Source organism: Paroedura picta, chromosome 4 (assembly GCF_049243985.1).
Source record: "Paroedura picta isolate Pp20150507F chromosome 4, Ppicta_v3.0, whole genome shotgun sequence".
NCBI lineage: Eukaryota > Metazoa > Chordata > Lepidosauria > Squamata > Gekkonidae > Paroedura > Paroedura picta.
Window position 1 is genome coordinate 36,927,933 of NC_135372.1, and position 24,129 is coordinate 36,952,061.

Genomic DNA, 24,129 nt, shown 5'->3' on the forward strand with positions numbered 1-24,129 from the left:
GCTAGCACTGGGACGGGAGCCATCTTAGATTTGGGTGGTCGCTCCGCCAACAGACACCAGGGGTCATGACATGGAAGCAGGAAACGGCTAGCTGCCTCCGAACATCCCTCGCCTGGCCACCTGACACACACCGTAGGATTATAATTACATCAATGATTGATATGTTATCTGCTGATGGCATTTCTCTGAAGAGTTAAACTAAGCTATTATAGGCTGGGCTCATGAACAGAAGTAGGCCCCCAAACTTGGGCCCTCAGTCACCTCAGGCATTAATAGCTACTTAGCTGTTCCTCCGTTCAGAGGCAGAATAGACTCCTGCCTGTCACAGGGCCACTTCTCCAGGGACCAAAGTGGCAGGCGCTCATCTCCCTCCCTCCATTTTACCATGACCACGATCACGTGAGGGAGGCTAGGCTGAGGGTGCGACCGGCCAAGATCCCCCAGCAAGCTTCCATGCTAGAGCACTAAGAGGGGCCAGAGGAGGCCCCGAGATTCTGCTTTGCCCCAGCTCACCTTTCTGCAGACTTTGGCGGAGAGAGATGGCCAGTAGTCACATGACACCCATAGCCCCGTCTCCTGCCCACAAACTCCAGCCCTGCCTTTCTTCCTCTTCAAAATAATCCATGAGGGTCAAATTCTATCAGCGGCAAAAGCTACCCCAAGCTCCACAAACCCAAATCTGTAGCAGGGCCATAACATGCAATAAAACAGGGCATGTTTAAGAGGCGCTACAGGGGGTGGCCAAACTGTGGTTCCTCAGATGTCCATTGACTACGATACTCATGAGCCCCTGCCAGTACATGCCAGCAGGGGCTCATGGTCATTGTAGTCTATGGGCATCTGGGGAGACACAGTTCGGCCACCTGCACTACAGCATCACCCACTACACTCTACCTGTACTTTGGTAATATTTAGGATATATATGGAGGCCCCGGATAATCAGTGCAACAAAAAAGGTAAAGGTATCCCCTGTGCAAGCACCGGGTCATGACTGATCCTTCAGGTAATGCACTTTAGTGTTTTCATGGCAGACTCGATAGGGGGTGGGTTGCCAGTCTCTTCCCCAGTCATTACTGTTTACAAGCGGGGTACTAATTTTACCGACCTCTGAAGGGACCGACCTCTGAATGCTGAGTCAACCTTGAGCCAGCTGCTGGGACTGAACTCCCAGCCTCATGGGCAGAGCTTCACACTACATGTCTGCTGTTTTACCACTCTGCGCCACAATAGGCTCTTATTTTTATATATATGGAGGCCCCGGATAATCAGTGCGGCAACCTGTAGTTTATTTAGTGGCTAGCTTTGATCCTTGCCATTTCCTCCGTCCGTTTACACTTGAAGCTCCCCACCGCAAGCCTTCTAACACCTCCCACTATGCAGGCCTCTGGTTTCTTCCACCAGCAGCGACCACATCCTGCAATGCTTTTTGACTGCTGCCGCTACTGCCGCTACACTTCCCTGCCCGCAATCCCACAAGCTTCCAGGATCGTCTGTTCAAAGGTTATTCCCCGAGGCTGGAAGCGCTCTTAACCACACCGCCAGGCAAGAGAAGTTCGGGGCTGGTTCCCGCCCAAGCGCTAAGCGGCACCGACCCTGACATGACGGGAACCAGCTCGCCAGCGTCGCCCTCTAACCCTGCGGCGTGCGCCGATGCGCGCCCATCCAACGCGGCGCATAAACCCCGTTAGTCACGGAGGAGGAGGACACGCGAGCAACGCCAACCCACCTCATCCGCAACGAGCGCCCTGCAATTGGGAGCGCGGCCGCCGGGCCCCGCCTCTCAGGCCGCGGGCGGGGAAAGAGGCGGTGCGGAAGGCCGGCCGGGTCGGAGGACGCCAGGAAGGGCGAGGCGACGCGCACTTGGCCGGGGCTGCACCTGACGGCGCCTCCCGGCTCTTCCACACGAGGCCGCGGGGCTATGGCGCGTTGGCTCCGGCCGGCCGTACCTTGGCTGGCGTGTTGCTGCCTCGCCTGGGTGGTCGTGGGGGCCCGCGCTCAGGGCAGGCAGGCGAGGCCCTACTGGGAGCGCCGAGAAGAGGCGGCCGGCTCCGCCTTGCTGGGGACGCGGCCCTACGAGCGCCTGCAGCGGCACCTGGGCACCGTCAGCGCCCTCTCCAAGCGCTACTGGCGGCTCCTGGCCTGCCGGTGGTGGCAGGAGGAGTGCGCGGGAGAGGAGGCGGCGGCGGAAGGGCCAGAAGAGGAGCAGGAGGGAGCGGCGGTGATAACGGAGGAGGGAAAAGGCGAGGGAGACGCAGTCCTGGTGGAGACGCCTGGTAAGAAGAGCAAAGGGGGTGTCGCTTCTCCTGTTCATGAGGCTGCGCGTTCACACAGTCTTCTTTTAGAGGCCTCGGGGGAAGTGGGTATGAGCCGGGGCCTCCAATCTGGAAAACTTTTCCATATGACCTTGGGCTAGTCATAGAGCTGGTCTCCCAGAGCAGTTCTTCCAGAGCTCTCTCAGCCCCTTCTCCCTCACATGGAGGTGGGTGAGGCTGAGAGAGCCCTGATATTACTGAAGAAGAGTTTATTCTTATATGCCGCTTTTCTCTACCCGAAGGAGGCTCAAAGTGGCTTACAGTCGCCTTCCCATTCCTCTCCCCACAACAGACAACCTGTGAGTGAGGTGAGGCTGAGAGAGCCCTGATATCACTGCTCGGTCAGAACAGCTTCATCAGTGCTGTGACGAGCCCAAGGTCACCCAGCTGGCTGCATGTGGGGGAGTGCAGATTCAAACCCGGCTTGCCAGATTTGAAATCCGCACTCCTAACCACTGCACCTAACCACTATACCAAGCTGGCTCGGTGGGGTGCCCAAAAGCAGCTCATCGGATCTTCTCCCTTTATAGCACTGGGTGGCATTTGCTGAGGAATCCTTGCCCACTCCCCCCCCCCACCTGGCCTGAGCCATTAGAAAAATGTGTAGACCTGCTGCAGCGTGAGCCACTATAATTCTCAAGTGGTAGGCTTGTACCAACCACTTTAGACCAGGGGTGGGGAGTGTCACACTTTTTGATGCAAATATTGTTTGCAAACAGAAACATATCCCTTCAGAGCAGCAGGTCTGCATCCTTGGCATGCCCTGCAAGTTTTCCCAAGGAGAGGTTATTAAAGTGGGAGCAAAGAAAACCGCCAAAGAAAACCAGAATCCCTGGCCTGGAGGAAATGTGTCTCCTGAGCCCTAAGTGACAATCAGCATTTCCTTGGGCATGCAAGAAAGGGCCATAAGAACCAAGCACTGGAACAACCCTTCCTTTCCACTCACTCACAATCTGCCTAAATTCACAGAATCAGCACTTCGTTCAGGTGGCTATCTAGCCTCTGCTTAAAAACTTCCAAAGAAGGTCAACCCACCACCTCCCAAAGAAGCCTGTTCCGCTGAGTAACTGCTCTGTCAGGAACTTCTTCTGGATGTTTAGCCGAAAATTCTTTAATTTCAACTTGGAGCACACATCAAGTTACACATCGGTGCCCACGCCTCCTCTCTTCCCTCCGCGGTGCTGGCTGCATCGGCCTAGAACGGCCGATTCGGACACCGCCACACACAACCCTAATTCAGAGTTTTAGTGCCATTGAATATGGCAGTTCCTTTAACTCACCGTGGTTTAGTAGCCACTGAAGAGCCTCTTCTCCATGAATCTGTTCAGTCCCCCTTTAAAACTTCTTTTGTATATGATGGCCATCATTCCATCACTGGCCATGATTTCCACGTTTTAACCTCTCATTGGCTAAAGAAATACTCCTTTTGATCTGAATCTTTATTTGTGTGTGTCTGTCCCAAATCCGAAATAGTTAAGTACCATTTTTTGCAAGATATTTTTGGTTTTCGGATTGGGGAATATGTGGGCTTGTCTTCATGCGTGAAAGGATGGCTCAGGTTTTTCTTTTTCAACAGTGAGTTGACTTTCTTCTAGGGTGGCATATGCCTGTCGTGAGTGAGATCCTCTCCAGCTGGTACTGCTCCTTTGGCAAATGTTGCGCGACCGGAGACTGCAGGGTGACCAATGACATTGCAGGTAAAGATGCACTGTAGAAGGCTAGCAGCAAAGCCCTTGCCCTCCTATCTCCCACGTTATGCTGTCCATTAAGCCTCACTGAATAAAACGGGGTTTACTTCTGGGTAAGGCTGTTTAGGACAGCTCCCATCATGTGATTTCTCCCACAGCCATGAGAATATAGCTGAAGTGCTCAAATGACTGAAGCAGCCTAAAGTCTGGTAAACGTTTTGGGAATGTGCCTTCTCCAAACATCAGTTCAGGGGCTGTGAACCGGGCCATGTTTGTGCCCAATTTTGGCTCATGAACCAGTTTGTGCCCATCCCTAGTGTATAGTATATGTAAAGTGTTTCTCCTTTTTTGCATAGGATTGGAGCTGGATCTTAGCAGGCGACTTCACGGACAACACTTGGCAAAAGATGTTGTTGTGAAAGCAGTTCAAGGCTTCCTGGAGACCCCCCAGCCAGAAAAAGCCCTGGCTCTTTCCTTCCACGGCTGGTCTGGTACTGGCAAGAATTTTGTGGCTCGGCTAATAGCAGAACATCTCTACCGTGACGGCCTCAAGAGTGAATGTGTCAAAGTCTTCATCTCACTATTCCACTTCCCACATCCGACATACGTGGACTTGTACAAGGTGAGATGTCTCTTTGTTTAAGGCAAATTGTCAAGAATGCTGGGGAAACGTCATATCCCATCTGGGCCCGTAACCAGGCTGCCAGGGTAGCAAGAGAGGAGCACATACACTGTGAAAAACATGTTACCATTTTGCAGTTGTATCGTAGTACAATAGTAGAACCCTGGCCTTACTGAATCTAATACAACACAAGCACCTTCAATTCCACTCATAGAATAAGGATCCTTCCATTCTCCCTTCCCCTGCTAGTCCACATGGCTGTGATATAAAGTGGGGGCAAATACAGAATTATCACTCCACCATATAACATAATACAGCAGGAAAATAATGTTAATGTCTTTGATGTGCTAATTATTTTTCTCAATGCAGTAGGATGATTTTCTCTAAATGAAAATGATGTCAGATGGGACCCTCCAATAGGCAAAGGTTATACCTGTTTCAAATAGCCTTCCTCAGGGAGTACGTTGTCACCATCATTAGCTGCAAACATGTATGGAGCCAGTATTTTTGCAGTAAATCTGGGATTTGCATGTCCAAAGCAATAAATGTCTTGCATCTCCCCAGCAGTGAATTTGGAATAGACTAAATGATAGGAGAAGGGGGTGTTCAGCTGGACAAACTTTCCTCTCCAGGCCTCCTCCCTTCCCAGTAGCCATTTGTGGCAGGTGGGGTTTTGGAGAAGAAAGTGCAGACATACAATTTCTCCTCACTCCAAGGTTAGAATCATAGAATAATGGAAGAGAACTCATGGGTCATCTAGTCCAACCCCCTGCACTATGCAGGTTACCTGGCCAGTGGTGGTAGAAGAGACTTGGAGCAGACAGTGTCCAGTCTGACTTTCTGCTTGAAGCCAATCTTGGCCAAATTGTTGCCAAGATCTGACAGTTTATGAGATCCCATTTGGCATTGTGTACTTACATTGCACTTCATTTCTCTCTTTTGGGATTGTCGAAAATCTGCTTGCATGTATTTTTTTTTTTTAATGTTTCAGGATTTTTATGTAAATCTCCCTCCCCCCATCTTTTTGGCCTGCGCTCTGGGACCAGGTTCACAATTAAATATAGAGATTCAACCTTGGTACCTGCTGCTTCTGCTCTGTCTATTCTATTCTGCTTTGAGATTCACGCCCGTTCCCTCTGCCTGCTCAGGTCCAGCTAGCAAAGCAGATCAGCGAGACGACACAGTCATGCCAGCAGTCGCTCTTCATCTTTGATGAGGTAGAAAAGCTCCATGCCGGCCTCCTAGATGCCATCAAGCCCTACCTGGATCACTATGACAGCGTCGATACAGTGGATTACCGTCAGTCCATCTTTCTGTTCCTGAGGTAAATTTTTGATCAAGGATAAGGCGTTAGAGGTCTGTTCAAAACAGAAGCAGCGTATAGGCCAGCCAATTTCAGCCTGTTGAGAACCCCCTGAAACATTTTTCAGGCTTTGAGAAACCCCAGAAGTGGCACAATTGGGCAGAATAAGATTGGGAAGCAGAGCTATGGACATGCCCACCTGGGGCCCCTCCCCTTCCCACTCACTCCAGGCCCATCATGGGCCATTTTGGGAGGGGGTTCGACATGACCATATATAGTCATATGACCTAATGAATGTTTAGCAAATGTAAAAAAATATTAAAAATTAAGTAACTCCCATTAATTTTGGAAACCCTTGCAGGGCTATCAAGAAACCCTGGGGTTTTGCAAAATCCCGGTTGAGAAAGCCTGATACAGACTGAAATCTAGATACAATGACAACGTATTTTAAAATAAAAACTGGATATGTTTGGTGTAGTGGTTAGGAGTGTGGACTTCTAATCTGGCATGCCGGGTTCGATTCTGCACTCCCCCACGTGCAGCCAGCTGGGTGACTTTGGGCTCGCCACGGCACTGATAAAACTGTTCTGACCGGGCAGTGATATCAGGGCTCTCTCAGGCTCACCCACCTCACAGGGTGTCTGTTGTGGGGAGAGGAAAGGGAAGGCAACTGTAAGCCGCTTTGAGCCTCCCTCAGGTAGGGAAAAGCGGCATATAACAACCAACTCTTCTTTTTCTCCTTTCTCCTTTAAGTAACTCCTTAGTATATTTTATTTTTTCATCTTGGTACATAAAAGAAAGTATTAAACTAAAGTGACATTTTAAGAGGACATTGACATCATTTGTTAGACTAGGGGTCCCGAATCTTTTTGAGTCTGTGGGCATCTCTGAAATTTTGGTAGGGCACCGAGAAATAGGTCTTGCAGAAGGCAGGGCCTAATCCAAAATGTCAGAACCAAATGCTTTGCAGGGAAATTGCTTGGCAATCTCGCTGAATATATGAAAAGAAAAGAAAAAGGACTATTGAAAAGAAAAGCTGAGCCAGTGATATGGAACAGAACCACACAGTCACTAAGGACAGCCCAGGACCTTGGTAGCTCTGATCCACCAGAGACTGTGATGGATTCACTGACAGAGAACTCTTTCATTGGAATGAAGGCAACTTAATAGCAAGCTCTTACTTTTGAGGGGCCCAATTGCTTTCTGAAAAGCCTAGCAGGCACTGGGAGGTACAGGTGGGTCATAGGCTTCAAGTTGGGGAACCCTGGGTCAGATCATGAGGAAAATTTCTGCTTGGCTTTTCAGAGGGGTTGGCAATTTCCCCCTCCTGTTGCAGACTTCCAGCTCCTCATTCATGCTGTTCCTGGAGGTCCCCCGAGGCAGGATTCAGGGGACCACTTTGGGCGGAAGTGAGAAGGGTAGCCAAGGAAGACCCACGGTACTGATGGAACTCATCAACCAAGATTCACCGCGAGATCCAAGCTCATGCAAATATCTGAATATTTCATGGGCTGGATCCTGTGGGTCCATTCAGTTTACACCAGGGACTTTTCCTGATGTCAGGTGCCTTTTTCTCACAACTGCCTCTTTCCTCAGGTGAAGATGCTCTTTCCAGGGGAAATGGAATGGAGCCATGGGATCAAACCCAGGCTATATGCAGCACAAATTGTTTTTATAATCAATGGAGCGATGGTGCTAGGGAATTGTGACCCAGTTGTGTTTTATAGGCATTTTTGTTCTGCTGGATTCTCTTCTTTCCTTGTTGGTTTTGGTGAATACGTGAAGACTTTCAGAGTCCTGCAGATGTGTTGGATTCCACGTTCTGCACAAACCGTCCTCATTCAGCTTTCCTGTTGGTCTTGCTCAATTCACCTGGCCTTTTCCCCTCCCCCAAGGACCTCACCCTTGACATTGCTGGGATCTCAGCCAACTCTTTTGCCCTTTTGCTGACTTTTCAATGGGTTGGAAGAGGGCCAGGTCTTGTAATATGTACAAAACCTTGATCCATGCCTTCTGAGTGCGGAGCAGGATTGACCCAAGCTCCTTTTGCTCAAGCTTTGAGAGCCTGCCTTCTCCCTGTGGCTGGCAGAAGGCTTCCTGCCCCATCACCTGTCCTTCCACACTGGCAGCGGGTCTCTTTCTTGTACACTTTTCATGATTCTTTGCAATCAGACTGGGGCTATGTGGCATGAGGATGTGAGGAGCAGATAACTCAGGGCCTTTGAGGAGCTCCCGGCCCAGTCTTGCCGTCCAAAGTTGTCATATGAGCATTGCAAACTTCAGTGTCTTTGGTGGGCTGGCTCTTTTCTCCTGTCCCTTTCTTGCTTGTCTGTTGTGGGGAGAGGAATGGGAAGGCGACTGTAAGCCGCTTTGAGCCTCCTTCGGGGAGGGAAAAGCGGCATATAAGAACCAACTCTTCTTCTTTCTAGGATGCCCGGGTGCCTGACTAAAATCTGGGAGGAGGGCCTTGTCTCTGCATCTCAGATAGATGGCAGAGAGGAAAAAAGCAGAAGTGTGTGTGTGGGAGCATCAGTTGTCCATAGGATGGGAAAAAACATAGTCATGAGCAGGAGGATGTGCTATATTGCCACAGGAATGGCCCCTTGTTACATCGCTTGGGACATTTAAAGCACTCTGCCACCGGTGAGAGCCTCCTGATTAAATTACTACTTGAAAGTGGTTCTTATATGCCACTTTTCCCTACCTGAAGGAGTCTCAAAGCAGCTTACATTCAGCTTCCCTTTGCTTTCCCCACAACAGACACCCTGTGAGAGAGGTGAAGCTGAGAGAGCCCAGATATTACTGAAGAAGAAGAAGAGTTGGTTCTTATATGCCACTTTTCTCTACCCGAAGGAGTCTCAAAGCGGCTTACATTCACCTTCCCTTTCCTCTCCCCACAACAGACACCCTGTGAGGGAGGTGAAGCTGAGAGATCCCTAATATCACTGCTCGGTCAGAACAGCTTTATCAGAGCCGTGGCGAGCCCAAGGTCACCCAGCTGGCTGCATGTGAGGGAGCGCGGAATCACACCCGGCTTGCCCGATTAGAAGTCCGCACTCCTAACGACTACAAAAAGCCGGCCATCACGTGTGTTGTGGCCAGAGTCTGCTTTATAGCCTGTAACAAATGAAATGGTATTTCAAAAAAGGAGCTGACCAAATAGTCATGAATTGGGACATCTATTTTATTGTGTTGTCTGCCACAGGCACTGGCTTCTTTATCCGCCTCTCTGTCCTGCCTTTGGCTTGGCAGGTCTGGGGAGATCATGAGAACTTTTCTGGGGTGCTCAACTGGTTTGCTTTTATTGTTTGCAAGGAAGCCAAGAGGGATTGATCGTAAAGCTGCCACATTCCCTTCCCCGCCCCTCGGGTGTGCCATTTTATTTTTATTTGATTTTTGTTTGCTTGTTTTTCCTCTCCCCTGGAGAGGCAGCACAATTATTGTTCCCCCCAAATAAATTTTGTCCTTTCCATTTCTGCTTCTCAGTAACTCCGGAGGCAACATCATCAATGAAGTGGCCTTGGAATTCTGGCGGGCTGGTCGAGCCCGAGAGGAAATCACCTTGGAGCATTTGGAGCATAACCTGAGGATGGAGCTGCTGGATTCTGCAGGTGACTAAGAAAAAACAAATTAAAAGCTGATAGGTCAGATGGAGGAGTTAAAAAGAAAAGAGCTGTTTTTTGTACCCTGGTTTTCATTATCCAGAGGAGTCTCCACGTGGCTTACCAGCACCATTCCCTTCCTCTCTCCACAACAGATAGCCTGTGAGGTAGGTGGGGCTGAGAGAGCTCTGTGAGAACAGCTGTAAGAGAACTGTGACTGGGCCAAGGTGTAAGAGAACTGGCCCAGCTGTAAGAGAACTATGACTGGCCCAAGGTGGCTGCAAGTGGAGGAGCCGGGAATCAAACCCAGTTCTCCAGAGTCGAGTCCTCCGATCTTAACCACTGTCATGCTGGATCTCTCAACCCCACCTACCTCACAGGATGTCTGTTGTGGGGAGAGAGAGGGTTGACTCTTCAGTGTCACTTAATGAGCCAGCTTAAAAAAACTAAAATAAACAGACCATCAGAAAGACTCTGTTCATCTGAAGGCATCCTGAACCATGCGGGTACCAGTTGTGTAATAATAATGGCAATATTTTCCTGGACCAAGACAGGTTAAATTAACTGAGAGAGATTGACTGTTAGGAAACAACAAGGCTCAACTGTAATAATACGGTAGAAGAAGAAAGCTGGTGACTGGGACTCCACAGGTGAGGGACTCCACAGGTGAGGGACTACACAGGTGTTGCTCACACTACTGGCTTTTGGGAGGCAGAAAGCCTCTTCTCACTTGGCCAAGAGACAAAAAGTGGCACATGTTCACACAGCGTTGTGCATCAGAATCAAGCCGCTAATGTGAAGAACGTGCATTCAATCGCATCCTGTCTCACACACGATTTTCTTGTGTATATGCTTGACAGCAGATTCCCTCTCAGCCAAACATGACTCTGTTGCTATATGAACTCTTAAGCCCAGAGGGCTGCAGGAACTGGCTACCATAGCCCATAGCAGCTTACTACCATTGGCTCTTCCTACATTTTTCCTTCCCATTCCCCTCTTCAGTTTTCATGCTGTCGGAATGCAGACTGGGATGAGGGATTTGGTGCTGACCCATCCAGGAAAGCAACTGCAACCATCTTTTTCTGATGTTTTTGACTGAAATCCCTGGGAAGCAAAAGGTGCAACACCATAGGCTTCAATGAGAGGCCACTGTTGTTACATGGGGCCATCAAGACACAAGGCACTGCAGGGGATACAAGACAACAGATCTCTGCCCCAAGGAGCTTACAGAGTATAATTGCATATGCCTGGGTGGAAACAATGAGTTACAGAAGACCCAGTGTCCTGTAACGGTTAGCGTGTTAGATCAGGACCTGAGACAAATCAGGTTTGATCCGACCTTCTGCTGTGGAAGCTCACTGTGTGATCTGGTGATAGTCACAGTCTGATGTACCTTACTGGCTGGTAGTAATGGTACCTTTGACTTGGCAGGTCTCCATGATACCATGGAGTAGGGGGAAATGGTGTACATCTTTTTGGGTTCCGCAGTAGGGACTCAGTCTATTGAACCAACAGCAGGGACTTTATGCCCAAGTTTCACGTTGGTGGCTAGAATTGGATTCATCAAACCCTGTCGAACAATGCAATTGTTCTGTAAGATGCTGCCAGCATGTTTGGAATCATGAGGACTAGAATCTCGCTTGTGCACAAACTCTGCTTTGTAGAGTCTTCTGTTCTTATGACCTGTCCCATGCCATTCCACAACTTCTGTAGCCCAAATTGTACAGCACTCTGGAAACATGGATTTGGATTTAAACATGCAAAAATAGCATTAGAACATCAAATTGGGATGCTGTGGCAAGGAGTAACAATGTAGACATTTATAGTCTATCTCAGCCATTCTCAAACTTTTTTTGGCATTTCATTGGCTCAACTACCAAGGCCCGCCATAAACTCTTTAGGCTTCCCTCACATTATTCAGTCTATGGCCATTCAAATGTGCCACCCCTCCCCCCGGGGGGCATATGGGGGCATATGGCCATTATTGAGAATGGCTATATCAGCGGTCTCCAACCCCCAGTCTGGGGACCGGGACCGGTCTGTAGATCAGTCGATACCGGGCTGCGGCTTCTTCTCATCCTCCTCCCTGGCTGCTGCCTCGAGGGCTGCCCTGCCACTCTGCCACCGGCTCACCTTTGGTGCTCTCCAGCGGCCGCCATGGCTGGGGCTCCCCCTCGGTGTGGCACTGCACAGCTGCTGCTGGCAGCGCCCCCCAGCTGGCAGCGGGAAGTCGGGTGCCGGCGGGAAAGCAAATGGAGCAGGGGCTCAGGCGGCGGTGACATCCCTCGGCAAAAGACTACCCCCCCCCCCGGGACTCCGTAAAATTGTCAAGCGTTGACCGGTCCCCGGTGATAAAAAGGTTGCGGACCACTGGTCTATATCATGTGTTTCTTTGTACTGTTTTCAGAGGAAGGTTCTGCTTACAGCCGCCTTCTGGAAGAGAACCTCATTGACTTCCTGGTACCGTTCCTGCCCCTGGAGTATCGCCATGTGAAGCTGTGCGCTCAGGATGCCTTCCTGACCCGGGACCTACAGTTCACTGAGGAGGCGCTGGACGAAGTCGCAAGGATGATGGTGTTTGTCCCCAAAGAGGAGAAGCTTTTCTCTGCCCAAGGCTGCAAATCCATCTCCCAGCGCATCAACTACTTCCTGCCTTGACTGTGACCCCGTATCCCTGCAGACAAACGCTGAAAGGCAGCTGGTTCTGCTTCCTCTTGCACCAGGACTAACTCATGGGCATTGCACTATGACTGGGTCTTAAATCTTCCTGTGAGGTGGGGGCTGCCAGGTGGGCAGACGCCAATATAAGCTGCTGTCAGCCACAAGATGTTGCTGAAGGACTTTCATCAGAAAGAAAAAGGGGGAGGAGTTTTCAACAGATGCACAACTATGCAGCTGGAATCTGCATGCACGGTGCTGTTGAAGAGAGAGATTTTGGAGAATCGTAGAGTTGTTACTGTGGGCTATCCCTTCTCATTGGCTGAGTAAAAGGCAGATACACCCTCTTCAAGACCAGTGTGTGTGTGGGAGGGGCTTCTTAACTCAGAGGAGGAGGAGCTAGCTTGAAAGTTGCCGTTTCATTTTACGACTTTTTTCCTGAAATTGTTTCCTGTCTGTTTGGAAGCCAGATGGAGCCTAGAATATTTTCTAGCAGTGCCACAGGCATTGGATGGAGATCCTCTTCTAAGAATTAGGTCGCCTGCACCCCTACTGATTGGATACTGTTTTTTTTAAGTGATAGGTTTCAGTTTCTAAATGTGATATTGGGGCAGTGGAGAGAGAGGGTGTTGTGCCTTCCGATCTGGGGGAGCTGTGGCCGCTGCTGATGTGAACACACGAAGCTGCCTTATGCCAGCTCACTGATTAATCAAGATCACCATCGCTTATTGACAGTGGCAACAGTTCTCTGGGATCTCAGATAAAAGCCTTATACAACCCCTTCACCATGAGACTTTTTAACTGGAGAGGCCAAGGATTGAACCTGGGACCTTCTGCGTGCAAAGCAGAGGCTCTTCCACTGAGCCGTTTTTTTCCAGCATGCATAAATGCTCTAAGGCAGGAGCAGTCAACCTGTGGTCCTCCAGATGTTCATGGACTACAATTCCCACGAGCCCCTGCCAGCAAATGCTGGCAGGGGCTCATGGGAATTGTAGTCCATGAACATCCGGGGGACCACAGGTTGACTGCTCCTGCTCTAAGGAACTCAAACGTGCAATGGATTTAAAGCTGAGGTGCCATGCTGGGATGTCCACACTATCTACACGCAATCGGTGTCCAAAGTCAAAACTGCGTGCCCCAGTACAAAGATGTGCTTCCAACCCAGCACCACGCTCGGCTGTGAACGTTGAGCAATAAGCATACAGTTGTTACAATAAAGCAAGCTCTGTTTACATGAACCAGTGTCTGCTGTTACTTCACACCTACCTCTTTGGAAACCGAAGCTTGGCACAGTCACGGACTCCTGTTGTAACTGGAAACGTGGCTAAACTTTGCATCTGAGAATGATTACTTACTCCCTCTGTCTAGACAGGTTAAAGGGGCAATGCAGCTGCCCTCTGTGTGCATCTGTCCAGACTCTTTGATCACCAGGTATTCATAGGTGGACTCACTGTTTGCAGAAGGCCTAGGCTCACAGCCAGAGCTGTACTCATGCATCAGCCAAGCAAGCAGCGGATTAAGACCCCAGATATTCTTTTAATAAAAGGGTTGAAAGTCCATTTGGGCTGCTCAATGTTTTATCCTGTCTTTCTGGTCCAGCTGGGATTTAGTGTTCTAGTTTGCAAGCTGCTTAAAGCAGGCACTTTTGGAGAAACAGTTTACTAATGGGAATAGACCGGCATGTCCATTGAGCAGGATGAGTGCAGAGGAGAAGGCAAACTGGGTTTGTTAATTGGAATTCACATCATGGAATTCACACCGACTGTAATTTTTCTGTGACTTTCTGCACATAAGAAACAACCAATGATGAAAGGTCTACTTTGAAAATGGAACAAAATCTAGAATCAGTTCTGGAGTTGGTTGAAATATTGAAAACTTTTAGGATAAGTTTCAAAATCACAGGAGGAAACAACCACCGATGAAAGGTCTACTTTGAAAACGGAACAAAATCTAGAGTCCGTTCTGGTTGTTTCATTTATCATTAAAATAGAGATTATATAAATATATTGCTAACTGATTTTGATAGCCTGGGACAGGCTCTTTTTCTGTTAAACCCTGTACATCAGCCTGAGTACATTGGAGAAAGGTTGGGATTTTTTAAAAACATACTAGGCAGAACCCTCCACCATTCCCTGTGAAACGCCCTGTGAAAAGCAGTGAAACGCTTCCTGTTTCCAGTAACTGCAAGGAAATGCGGAGCATCGCTTATGGAAATACATGTCTGCAACTGAGGCCATTTATTCTCAAGACCCCCTTTCAGAGTGCTGTGTGCACGTAGGCTATATCTAAGTTGGGTGTGTGAACCATGCTACCAAGTCAGAATCAGTTGCCACTCACGTACATCCTACGCCCGGTGAAATATAGGGCCATGCATTTACAGCATGTAACCATATCTACATGAGTTGCAACAAGGAGCACAGGCTAGAGCCTAGAAGTGTAATGCAGGTGGAAGGAGTTCTATTTACTTATTATGCTTTATGACCACTGGCCAGAGGAGATACTACGAGGCTCTATTTGCTGTCTGGTTTTGCCAGCCAAGTGAGAAAGCATGCCTGGCCAAAGCTAACATGGCCACAATGAAGTGGAGAAAGAGTAGAACAAAATTGCACAGTGTCGTTTGCGTTCCGGCCTGGAGGTCAAAAATACCTCCCAACGTAGTCTACCAATACTTCAACATGAACTGGTAACTGGCCACCCACCAATGGCCTTGTCAAAGACCCCCCACAGCTTGCATAAGAGTGCAAACTTCCACCAGGGTCCCTCCAGATCCTTGACACTGCATTGTGCTGTGTTGTACATGCTTAGTGGGTGGTCCTACTATTGCCAGGAGGGGAAGCTGCGATTAAGATAGCATGGCTTATCTACAGAGTTCATGGCAGAGGCAAACTTTGAACTGGAGACGATCAGGAATGTCATTCAGACCCATCCCAGAGTAGTTTCCCGAAAATCTTTTTCTTTCACTTCTGAAGGCTGACTCACACGTAAATATAGATTCAGGTGTTGGTCTGAAGCAGCAGAACAAAGGTGGGAGTCCAGTGGCACCTTTCAGAAGAGCTGGTTCTTATATGCCGCTTTTCTCGACCCGAAGGAGTCTCAAAGCAGCTTACAGTCACCTTCCCTTTCCTCTCCCCACAACAGACACCCTGTGAGGTGGGTGAGGCTGAGAGAGCCCTGATGTTACTGCTTGGTCAGAATAGCTTTCCCAGTGCTGTGGCAAGCCCAAGGTCACCCAGGTGGCTGCATGTGGGGGAGCGCAGTTTCAAACCCAGCTTGCCAGATGAGAAATCCGCACTCCTAACTACTCCCATCAAAGGCAACAAAGTTTTATTCATGGTACGAGCTTTTGTCTGCAAGGATGTAGACAAACCAGAATGTGTCCAGAGGAGGGCAATGAAGATGGTGAGGGGTTTTGAGACCAAGACATGAGGATAGGTTGAGGGAGCTTGGCCTGTTTAGCCGGGAGAGAAGACGACTAAGAGGTGACATGATAGCCATCTTCAAGGACTTGCTTAAGGGGTTAATGGTTAAATGTTTTAAAATGTTACAATCTACTGAACTAAAAGCTTGGAACATGTTGCATCTTATTGTATACTGGAACATGCATATTGAGCTATGTTGTAAATGGCCCTGAGCCACAAGGAATTGCGGAAGTAAAAATGTAATAAATAAAAGTTGCTTTGGCTCCCTATTTGGGAAGGGCATCTAAAACAACTACCTTGGTTCTCCCTTAGTACCTCTTGCCAGGTTACATCTGATTCTTTCCGTAGGTGTAATTGCACGCTGAAAGTCAATTAAACATAGTTCCAAGCAGAGGCAGAACAACAAAGCAAGACATGTCTCCAAGTTTATTTGCCAATAAAATATTGCAACTTTTATTTAAAACAAAATGCAAATTGGCAAAAAATCTGTTGGAACGACAGGCAGAGGGAGCCCAAACAATGGGGCTCTTATTTACATCAAGTTTAACACTGTTTGCAGTTCACAGTCAGGCAATAGTGAGAATTTAAATTAGAAAAAAAAAACCCTCAAATATATTACAACAAATAAAAAAAAAACAATTGACAACACTGGTAGTGTGGGTGTTTGTGATCGGCGTGGTTTCGATTTAATCAACTTCTCTCTTCAGTGATTTCAACTATTAATTCAACTAACAAGAGTGCTGGGTTTGTTTAGAATCCTTAATCAACTTTTCCCTGCTCCCCCCCCACTCCCCCCCCCAAAAGACCCTAGCCCCTTTCACTGCATGCTCTTGTGCCCAAATCATCTGCAGAGAAATCAGGCATTTCCACTGCTACTCTTCTGCAATGTGGGGAGCGCACACATTTCATTTCATGGGGATTAAGCTCGCTTTACAGAGCCAACCGCTTACAGTCTTTGGATATCAAGGCAGATGGTTGACAAGCATGTTCCATGTTCAGTCGTTTTGGAGGGCTTTTCTAAGCCTCTACTTGAACCATGGGCAGGAGCCCTGCAAAGGAAGAGAGACAGGCAATGGCCAGTTCATTCACGGACTCCATGCCCCAAGGCGGAGCTGGATTTGGTCAAAACATTCAGTTAGAACTTCCGGCCTGTTTGCACTGTCTGCAGAAGTGGTCAAGCACTGGACTGCACTATCAAAGCTGTGCGAGTCATGGATGTGTGTATGCGCATGCACACTGCGCATTTCCAAGTCCCTCTGCCAAAGGGAGACAAGTACGTCGGCTAGAAGATTAGGTGCGGCCAGCTCCTCTAAAATGCACACATGCAGAGTTTTTAAGGTGGCACGGTCATAAAACACAATCCCCACAGGCATCTGGCACTTGTGCAGCTTAGAAGCTTCACCATTAGACTGCCCTAGGTATGAAATGGACCCAGTAACTGCTGCGTGAACCAGCAGTGGCTTCTCTTGTCACATGGGCTATGGGAATAAGTTAAGGCGTTAATGGTGGGTTAGAGAATTTTGAATCGGAACACAAAAACTTGATTCTCCTGTCCAGCCTACCTCCTGCCACTATTTTCCAGGCAAAACAACTCACATGTAACCTTCCCACAATTAGAAATAAAGAACGCCTGTTGGAATGCTTCCAAAGCTTATAGGTTTGACGCTCTACTATAGACGGCAGGTTTTAGAAACCTAAAAACTCACAGAATAGTCCACAGGCAGAATGCATACATTGTAGCATGCCACCACACAATGGAAACCCTCTTAAGAGTACATGTACACTATCTAGCACACCTTGCTATCAAACCAGCAGCAGATTGTGTGCGAGTGTAAGGGAGTATTCCTGCAAACTCCAATCCACAGCATGGGTGGAGCAAGATGGCAGATTCCTGACCTCTGTACTCCACAGGTTCAAAAAACCTCAATTCGGCTGAAGCTTCCTGTGGACTCTATATATTGTCCCCTCAGACCAGTTCAATTTTCTTCCTGCAGTATGCACTTATATTTGCAGAGGAGCATGATTTAAGGACCATGGCTACTTCCAAAGGATCAGTGCCACAATTCCAAAAAGGCAACTGGAGCAGGTGTGAGGGCAGTGGCTTTCGGTCCCGGTTTGTGTAATTAAAAGTGCCATTTTGAAGCGGGTACAAACTGTGCAAGATACTACTTGAAAATGGGCACTAGGACAACTATCCCCCTTCTGATTTCCTTGAGCCACAGGAAAATCATGGAACAGTGAATGTAAAAAAAAAAAAAAGTATGCATGCTATGATTACCAACAGGAATACTCCAGAGTTTCGTTTGGGAGACCTCCAGCAGAGAAAACAATTCATGTGCTCAAGATACTTGCATGTTGTGCTCCAGCAATTCAGGAATGCATACACAGATCCCAATAGTGGGCAAAGCAAGCAGTGAGGTGGACCCACCATGGTTATGTATGAGCCTATTCGTGCACGCACATACATATAACTCCAGCAGAGTGTGGTGCCTTCCAGTAATGACAGCAAGTGGAATGGAGGAGCAGGGGAGAGTCCTGGCCATCCGTTTAGATAAAGCCTATTCCTTTGCACCTGTCCCTACAACCCCTCAGCAGCCAAGCCACTGAGCAATTGCAATTCAATGAAAACCTAGAACAGAAGCAAATCTGAATTGGGAATGGGGAGAGGGATAAAGATGCTGACAGAGAGAGAGAAAAAAGAGGAGAGATGAGAGAAACACCAAAGGGGTGCATCTATTGCAAAAGCAGAACTGCCCTGGTCTGGATTATCTAAGATTCACATATCACTAGACAGGGCCACCTGAATATCTGTGTGGGGTGGAATTTGTCGCCAGCTCCAGGTTTACCAGAAATGCTGCATTCTTGAAAAACCAAAATAGGAATATGGACAGAATTAATCTGTACCAGGGGTAGTGAAACTGTGGCCCTCCAGATGTCCATGGACTACAATTCCCAGAAGTCCCTGCCAGCGAATGCTGGCAGGGGCTTCTGGGAATTGTAGTCCATGGACATCTGGAGGGCCGCAGTTTCACTACCCCTGATCTATACGGTGCAGAATGGCACAAAATGCAGACTCCTATCCCTTAGCCTCCCAAACCCACATACATGCTCCCAGTTCAGCAGAGAACAAGGCAACTTACAAAGAGGCAGCAAAGTCAAGTATAAAATCCAGCATTAAGAGATATTTTTTAAAAATATGACCTGGCTTGAAGCTCTGAGCTCTTTGTTGGTTGAATCCGAGATCCCTCAAGCTCTATATCCCCCACCTGATGGAATAAGGTATCCCTCTAGTATGTAACAATTTGAAAATGAGACAGGATGTGGCTAAAAAATTTCACGATGAGGCATGACCAAAGGTGCCAATATGCTTCTCGAGACAATTATGAATGGGCAGGCGCTAACAAAAATGGATTTTGCCTTTCTCTCGCTTTGCTGCAGAACCTCTCTGGAACGGTGGAAGACAACTCCAGCCTTGTGCAAAAACAATACAGATGTTCCCATTGCTCTGAATGCTAAAAGTGAAACGTTTAATGCAAGTCAGCACAAACGCCCTTAAAAACTGCCCATTTCTCGGGCTTCCTAAAAGATGAGCTACAGAAAGAATAGCTTGTGCCAGCAAAGAGATAAAAGCAGATGCTGAGATGACATCTGTATGAATGACCACCTCTGCTCTTCCCAGAATGTTGCACTAAAGCGGCAACAGGAAGCATCAGGTAGTCCGGGAACAGCACTTCTGTGCCTTCTCCTGAAAAACTCTTGGCTCATAAGGGTGTATGGGAAGCAGAACAATCAATGTTGACTTTAACAAAATCCTGGCTGCATTTGCAAGTGACATGGCCAACAAATGTATTTGTTTAGGATCCGTTAGGTTTGTACTGCCCTTAGTTTGATGTGCACAGGCATGGGTAGCCAAAAGCATGTAAAACATCACTTCTTAGAGCCCGGTTATGCATTGAACTCGACATGCGAAAAATAACATGTAAAAGAGCCAAGTACCAACAACCAGTAGTCTTGAATGCACCTTGGGAAACAGACTAGAGGGGGACCATATGCCAAGGCAGTATTATTCAAATTAACAGCTCTCAAATGGCTGGGCCTCCAAAGTGGGTCAGGCCCAGGAACTAAGGGCTCCAGCTTTCCTGTGGGTTTGCTAGGGTCCACTCCAAATTTCCCTGCTCGGTCACAAAGGGGTTAAATGTTCGCAGGCAGCCAAGCTCTTCATCTCCACTTGCCTCCCTTTTGTACACTCAACTGGAACAGTGATGCTGTTTGGTTTCCCCCTTAATTTTTCTGCCCTTAGAGCAGATACCTGTTAGTCTGGCTTTTTGACATTGTCTGCTTTTCATTAAAAACAAAAGGCCCAGGTCCCTTGACAAAGCAAAGTTAATTCTTCTGCCACCTCAGAGGCACTGCTTCACTCTCTAGACATATTATATATGTTAATGCCATGCTGTGTTTTTAATTCACATGTATTATATATATAATATATAAATATATATAAAAGAGCAGCATGGCATGAACATCTTATCTTAAAGTCTCCATATTTTGAAACTAAAATTGCCACCATTCAAAGTTTAAGGTGCACAGTGAATCATCAGACCTTGGAAAATTGTTTGTTGCCATGCTTTAAAAAAAAATGGCAATTTACCAGCATTTGTATATGGAGTTAGTATATAACAGCTAGAGCTAGATAGTCATCACGTTCCACCCCCTGCCTCAGTATGTATTCTTGAGAAAAAAAACAAGAAGCAGAAGTGAGGTTTGTGTTCAGATTGGTGGATTACAGGGATTCCCTTCCCACATCTCAGGCTCTATAATCTGGGACAAATCAAATTTCTCTCAATCTTGGGGAACACGTGACTTCAGGACACAACAGAATTCTAGTTTAGGAAATGGATCTTTTTTTTGGTGCACCATATCAGATTAAAATAAGATATCATGCCTTTGCATTTGTTAGAATAAACACTGTTGGGATCCAGTGGCACTTTTAAGACCAAAGTCACCAGCTTCTGTGGATTAAGCCAGAACACGCAGCCAAGGCCCATTTCTCACAAACAGGCAATAAGAGTCTCTCGTGAAGGTGTGCCTGCTCCCTCATCTCCCCCAAATAATGACAAAGGCGCTTCATGTGGGTGTCAGTTCTTCTACCTCCTGAAGCAGGGGGTGGGGGGACTGCAGGGTCAATCTGTGTGGAGCATCCCCATTTTCATCTTGCCACCCTAGGAGGACCCCACTACTGCTCTGGTTCGAACCGGGCCCGAAACTCAGGTCGACTCTTGACTCCTCTATCCCCGTTAGTTATAAAGTCATCCTATCTGCACCGTTCGATTACTTTCCTCAATAACGCACGTTTAGAAAACAAGCCATTTAGAACAGGGCGTAAAAAAATTTTTTTTTCTACATTTTTAATATGAACATTACGTTATATCACAGAGACTAGGTATTCCTGGAGGCCTGTTTGTGAGCAGCGGAGAAATGACCTCGAGTCCGGTACAGCTATATTGTTCTAGTTCCATTTAAAAAAAAAAGGAAAGAAACAGCTGGATTTGAATCAGCTGGGTTTAAAAACAAGGAATGTAGAGAACAGCAGCAGCAGCAGCATTCCACAATGCCTTTCAACAGGAGGGGGGGCCCTCAAGGTTTATTGGAGGAACGGGAGCCAATATGGTACCAAAGTTCAAACACAGATAGATACAAGGTGGCTTTAAAAAAACCCCACTTCCGGACACATGCTGGTTACGTTTGCGCGACAGCCCCAAACTACTCAAGTGATTACCAGGTTCGACAAACCCATGCTACACTACCAAAACGGTGGATCATAGCCAGGTTTTGGGGAATGGGGGAGTGAAATCCAGTGGCAAGTTTGCCCAGCATCACTTGGCTACCGGGAAAGAAGTGATGGACACGTGGCAGTGAGGATGGGGAGTAAATGATGTGCGGAGAACAAAAAGGCATGTATACATCGGCTTGCTTTTTGCCGCTTGTTAGGGCAGCAAAAGAGCACCGGGGAAGCCACGCCACCGGGGCTTAAGGGTATCTCCTTCCCCAAAGCTCCCAATGATCTTTCATATGACAGACCTTGCCCCCACAACTAACCCACTCCTGCCCTTTTGGAGGGGGAGGGGGGTAACAAACTCCAGTTCCAACGGTGTGCCCCTGAACCTTTCCGCCATCGACCAGAAGGCCAAAACATGCAGTAGTGCAGAAATGGAAGCAGCCTCCCCACCCAGTCGCTCTGGTCACCTGGGTAAAGTGGAGGACAGCAGAACTTTCCCCAAAACACAGATCCCTGCTGATGAGTCTCTAGCCCTTCAAGGAAGAGGCCTGAGAACGCAAGGGCCCCCAAAGCCCACTTTGCGGACGCAAGGTCGCGTTCTCCGGCTAGGGGCGAATCTTGGACCTTCTGCCCCTATCAGCTGAGAGCTTCGGAATCCCCTCCCCGTGAAGCTTGGCTTCCCTCCCATCCGCCCCATGTACTGAGATGAACCTGTAAACATGAGAGCTCAGTGATCTGAGGTACTTCACATAAAAAAACTCACTCAAGTATCAGTCTTCCATTTCAAAAGCAACAACGTGGGGGAGGGGGTGGGGAACCACAGAAGAAGTCATCCCAACCCTCCTCTTCTCTCTCTCCACATTGCGTTTTCCTTTTCCCTCCCGGCCAGATATTCGACAGTAGCTACCTCTGGACAACGTCACTGATTTCTTGGACACAAGACAATAAGTTATTGAGCACAGGGTTCGCGCCGGGCAAGCTAGCTGTTGCCGAGGACACCTGCAGCTCCTGCAGGCTATGTTCCAGTTTGCTCACAGCTTCCCGGAAGGCGAACTTGTTGCGGGTTTGGGGGATGCAGTCCACGTAGCCTGAGCAGTAATCGAGCAGCTGGTGCCCCGTGTCTACCAGCTGGCTGTTTGTAGAGGGCTCAGCGATGGCGCTGGAGAGGAGGTCTGCGCACTCCAGGAGGGCCTCTTTGCTGATTTTGTCGGCTGAAATCCTCTCGGCTGCCTGTTTTGTCTTTCTCAGCGCTACTTTGGCCCCTGCTGTGCCGTTTGCCATTTTGGCGGGGGAGGTGGAAGACGATGACGGAGGCACTTGAGGCGGAGGCATCACGGGCCGGCCAGCTTTTCCACCAGGGGGTGCCGTCGCTGCCCTTTTGTTGCCTTCGCTTGACTCTTGCCCGTGCTGCTGTGCTGGTGCTCCGTTGTTCAGCTCGTCTGTGGCCTCCGAGCAAGCTGGAGGCTGCTGCAGGAGCCTCATCACCGGGGGTGGGGGGGGAGCACACTTTGGTTTGATCCGCCTGGGCCTGTCGTTGGAAGCTGAGACCTGATGCTCAGACAAGAGCTTGAACCGATTCCCCTGAGAGTCTGTGCCAATGAGCTGCACGTCTGCCGGAGTATGCTTCAGAGTGGGCGAGATCAGGACTGGCACTTTGTGGTTATGAGTGGTTGGAAGTATTGCTGAACCCTTGGTGGGAGAAGGCCAACCCGATTTCTCCTCGCTTTCGGCCAACCCTTGCCACGTACTGCTGTTCTTCTCTTTACTTTTCAGGCTTGCGGTGGCTGTCGGCCCTGGACAGTCCTTTTCGGAACCAGCTGAGTCCACGGAAGGGGTCTTGAGGGGGACAGCTGTAGCACCTCGTGGCAGGAGTTTGGCTTTTGGTCGGTCTCTGGTCAGAACAGGGACTTCTTCACACCTTTTGGGGACCAGGTCACTGGGCTTGCTTGTGCTCTCCTCTGGCTGAGAGGAGGTGGACACCGTCCTTTCTAGTTGGACTTTTGACCTGTGGCAATTCCTGGGAAGGGTCATTGCCATCCTTTCCTGCTCGGGAAGCCCTGAGGACATGGAAGAGGTCGAATTGGACCGGGGGAAAGGCTTGGAAGCTTCTTCACTGCCGGCAGGCCTCCCAGCTCTTAAGCCAAGCGTCTTTTTAATCAGACGAGGGGTGAAGAACCCCGTTATGCCTGACCAGCTGCTACCAGCGCTTGTGCCTCCACCACCACTAGAGCCCCCGCCACCATCATCGCTGTAGAGGTTCCGCTGTGTGAAGCTTCCACCGTAGCACTTGGAAGAGGAAAGGTTTCCGTCCTGCTGCGAGGGGGTGAAAGAAAACCCATCGAGATGCTGCAAAGGACCAACTGCCGAAAAGTTACCCGTCAACTCGTATTTCTTGTGAGGCTGATTTTCCATCTCGCGGAAAGAGCTGCTGCGTTTTGGAGGAGTGGGTGCGTTTTTCTTCTTCATGAAAGAGCTGAAGAAGCCACCTTTTCGGTCTCTGGTGAAGGTGGTCTCTCGAGTCTCTTCTAAGAGGCTGCTGGGTGACTTGTCTCTCTGCTTGCGAGGTAGGGCAGGGGATCCACTAGTCTGCTGTGTGCTTCTGATAAAACCTAGAGGGAGAAAGGCATGTAAAGCATGGAACCCATGTTAACCTTGCTAGCTATCCAAGGAACCAGAACTCTATGAAGCTTTGTGATCTACATTGACTAACCTTGGTTGAAGCTTACTTATTCAAGCAAACTACTCATCA

The 24,129-nt window shown here is 48.6% G+C and overlaps 2 protein-coding genes across 4 annotated transcripts in view; one reads left to right on the plus strand and one right to left on the minus strand.

Moving 5' to 3' along the window:
- Positions 1-1,771: 1,771 nt before the first annotated feature.
- Positions 1,772-13,423, plus strand: TOR3A (torsin family 3 member A). The gene is made up of 7 exons (XM_077332467.1): positions 1,772-2,273; positions 3,908-4,009; positions 4,357-4,622; positions 5,771-5,946; positions 9,412-9,536; positions 11,935-13,082; positions 13,227-13,423. Exons 1-6 carry the CDS (start codon positions 1,919-1,921, stop codon positions 12,183-12,185), a joined length of 1,275 nt encoding a protein of 424 aa, XP_077188582.1. The 5' UTR covers positions 1,772-1,918; the 3' UTR covers positions 12,186-13,082; positions 13,227-13,423.
- A 7,794-nt stretch (positions 13,424-21,217) lies between these two features.
- ABL2 (ABL proto-oncogene 2, non-receptor tyrosine kinase) overlaps positions 21,218-24,129 on the minus strand; it is a 53,030-nt gene continuing 50,118 nt past the window's right edge. For all 3 annotated transcript variants that reach the window (XM_077332459.1, XM_077332460.1, XM_077332461.1), the window contains exon 11: positions 21,218-23,989. In XM_077332459.1, the coding sequence (XP_077188574.1) occupies positions 22,284-23,989 (1,706 nt within the window). In that variant the 3' untranslated portion in view covers positions 21,218-22,283. The remainder of the gene's footprint in view (positions 23,990-24,129) is intronic.

Bases quoted from the DNA above. Each gene is read 5' to 3' on its own strand.
- TOR3A (XM_077332467.1), top strand. From the start codon at position 1,919: ATGGCGCGTTGGCTCCGGCCGGCCGTACCTTGGCTGGCGTGTTGCTGC. The intron at 2,274-3,907 runs GTAAGAAGAGCA...ACTTTCTTCTAG, and splicing joins AGTCCTGGTGGAGACGCCTG to GGTGGCATATGCCTGTCGTG. The intron at 9,537-11,934 runs GTGACTAAGAAA...TACTGTTTTCAG, and splicing joins GGAGCTGCTGGATTCTGCAG to AGGAAGGTTCTGCTTACAGC.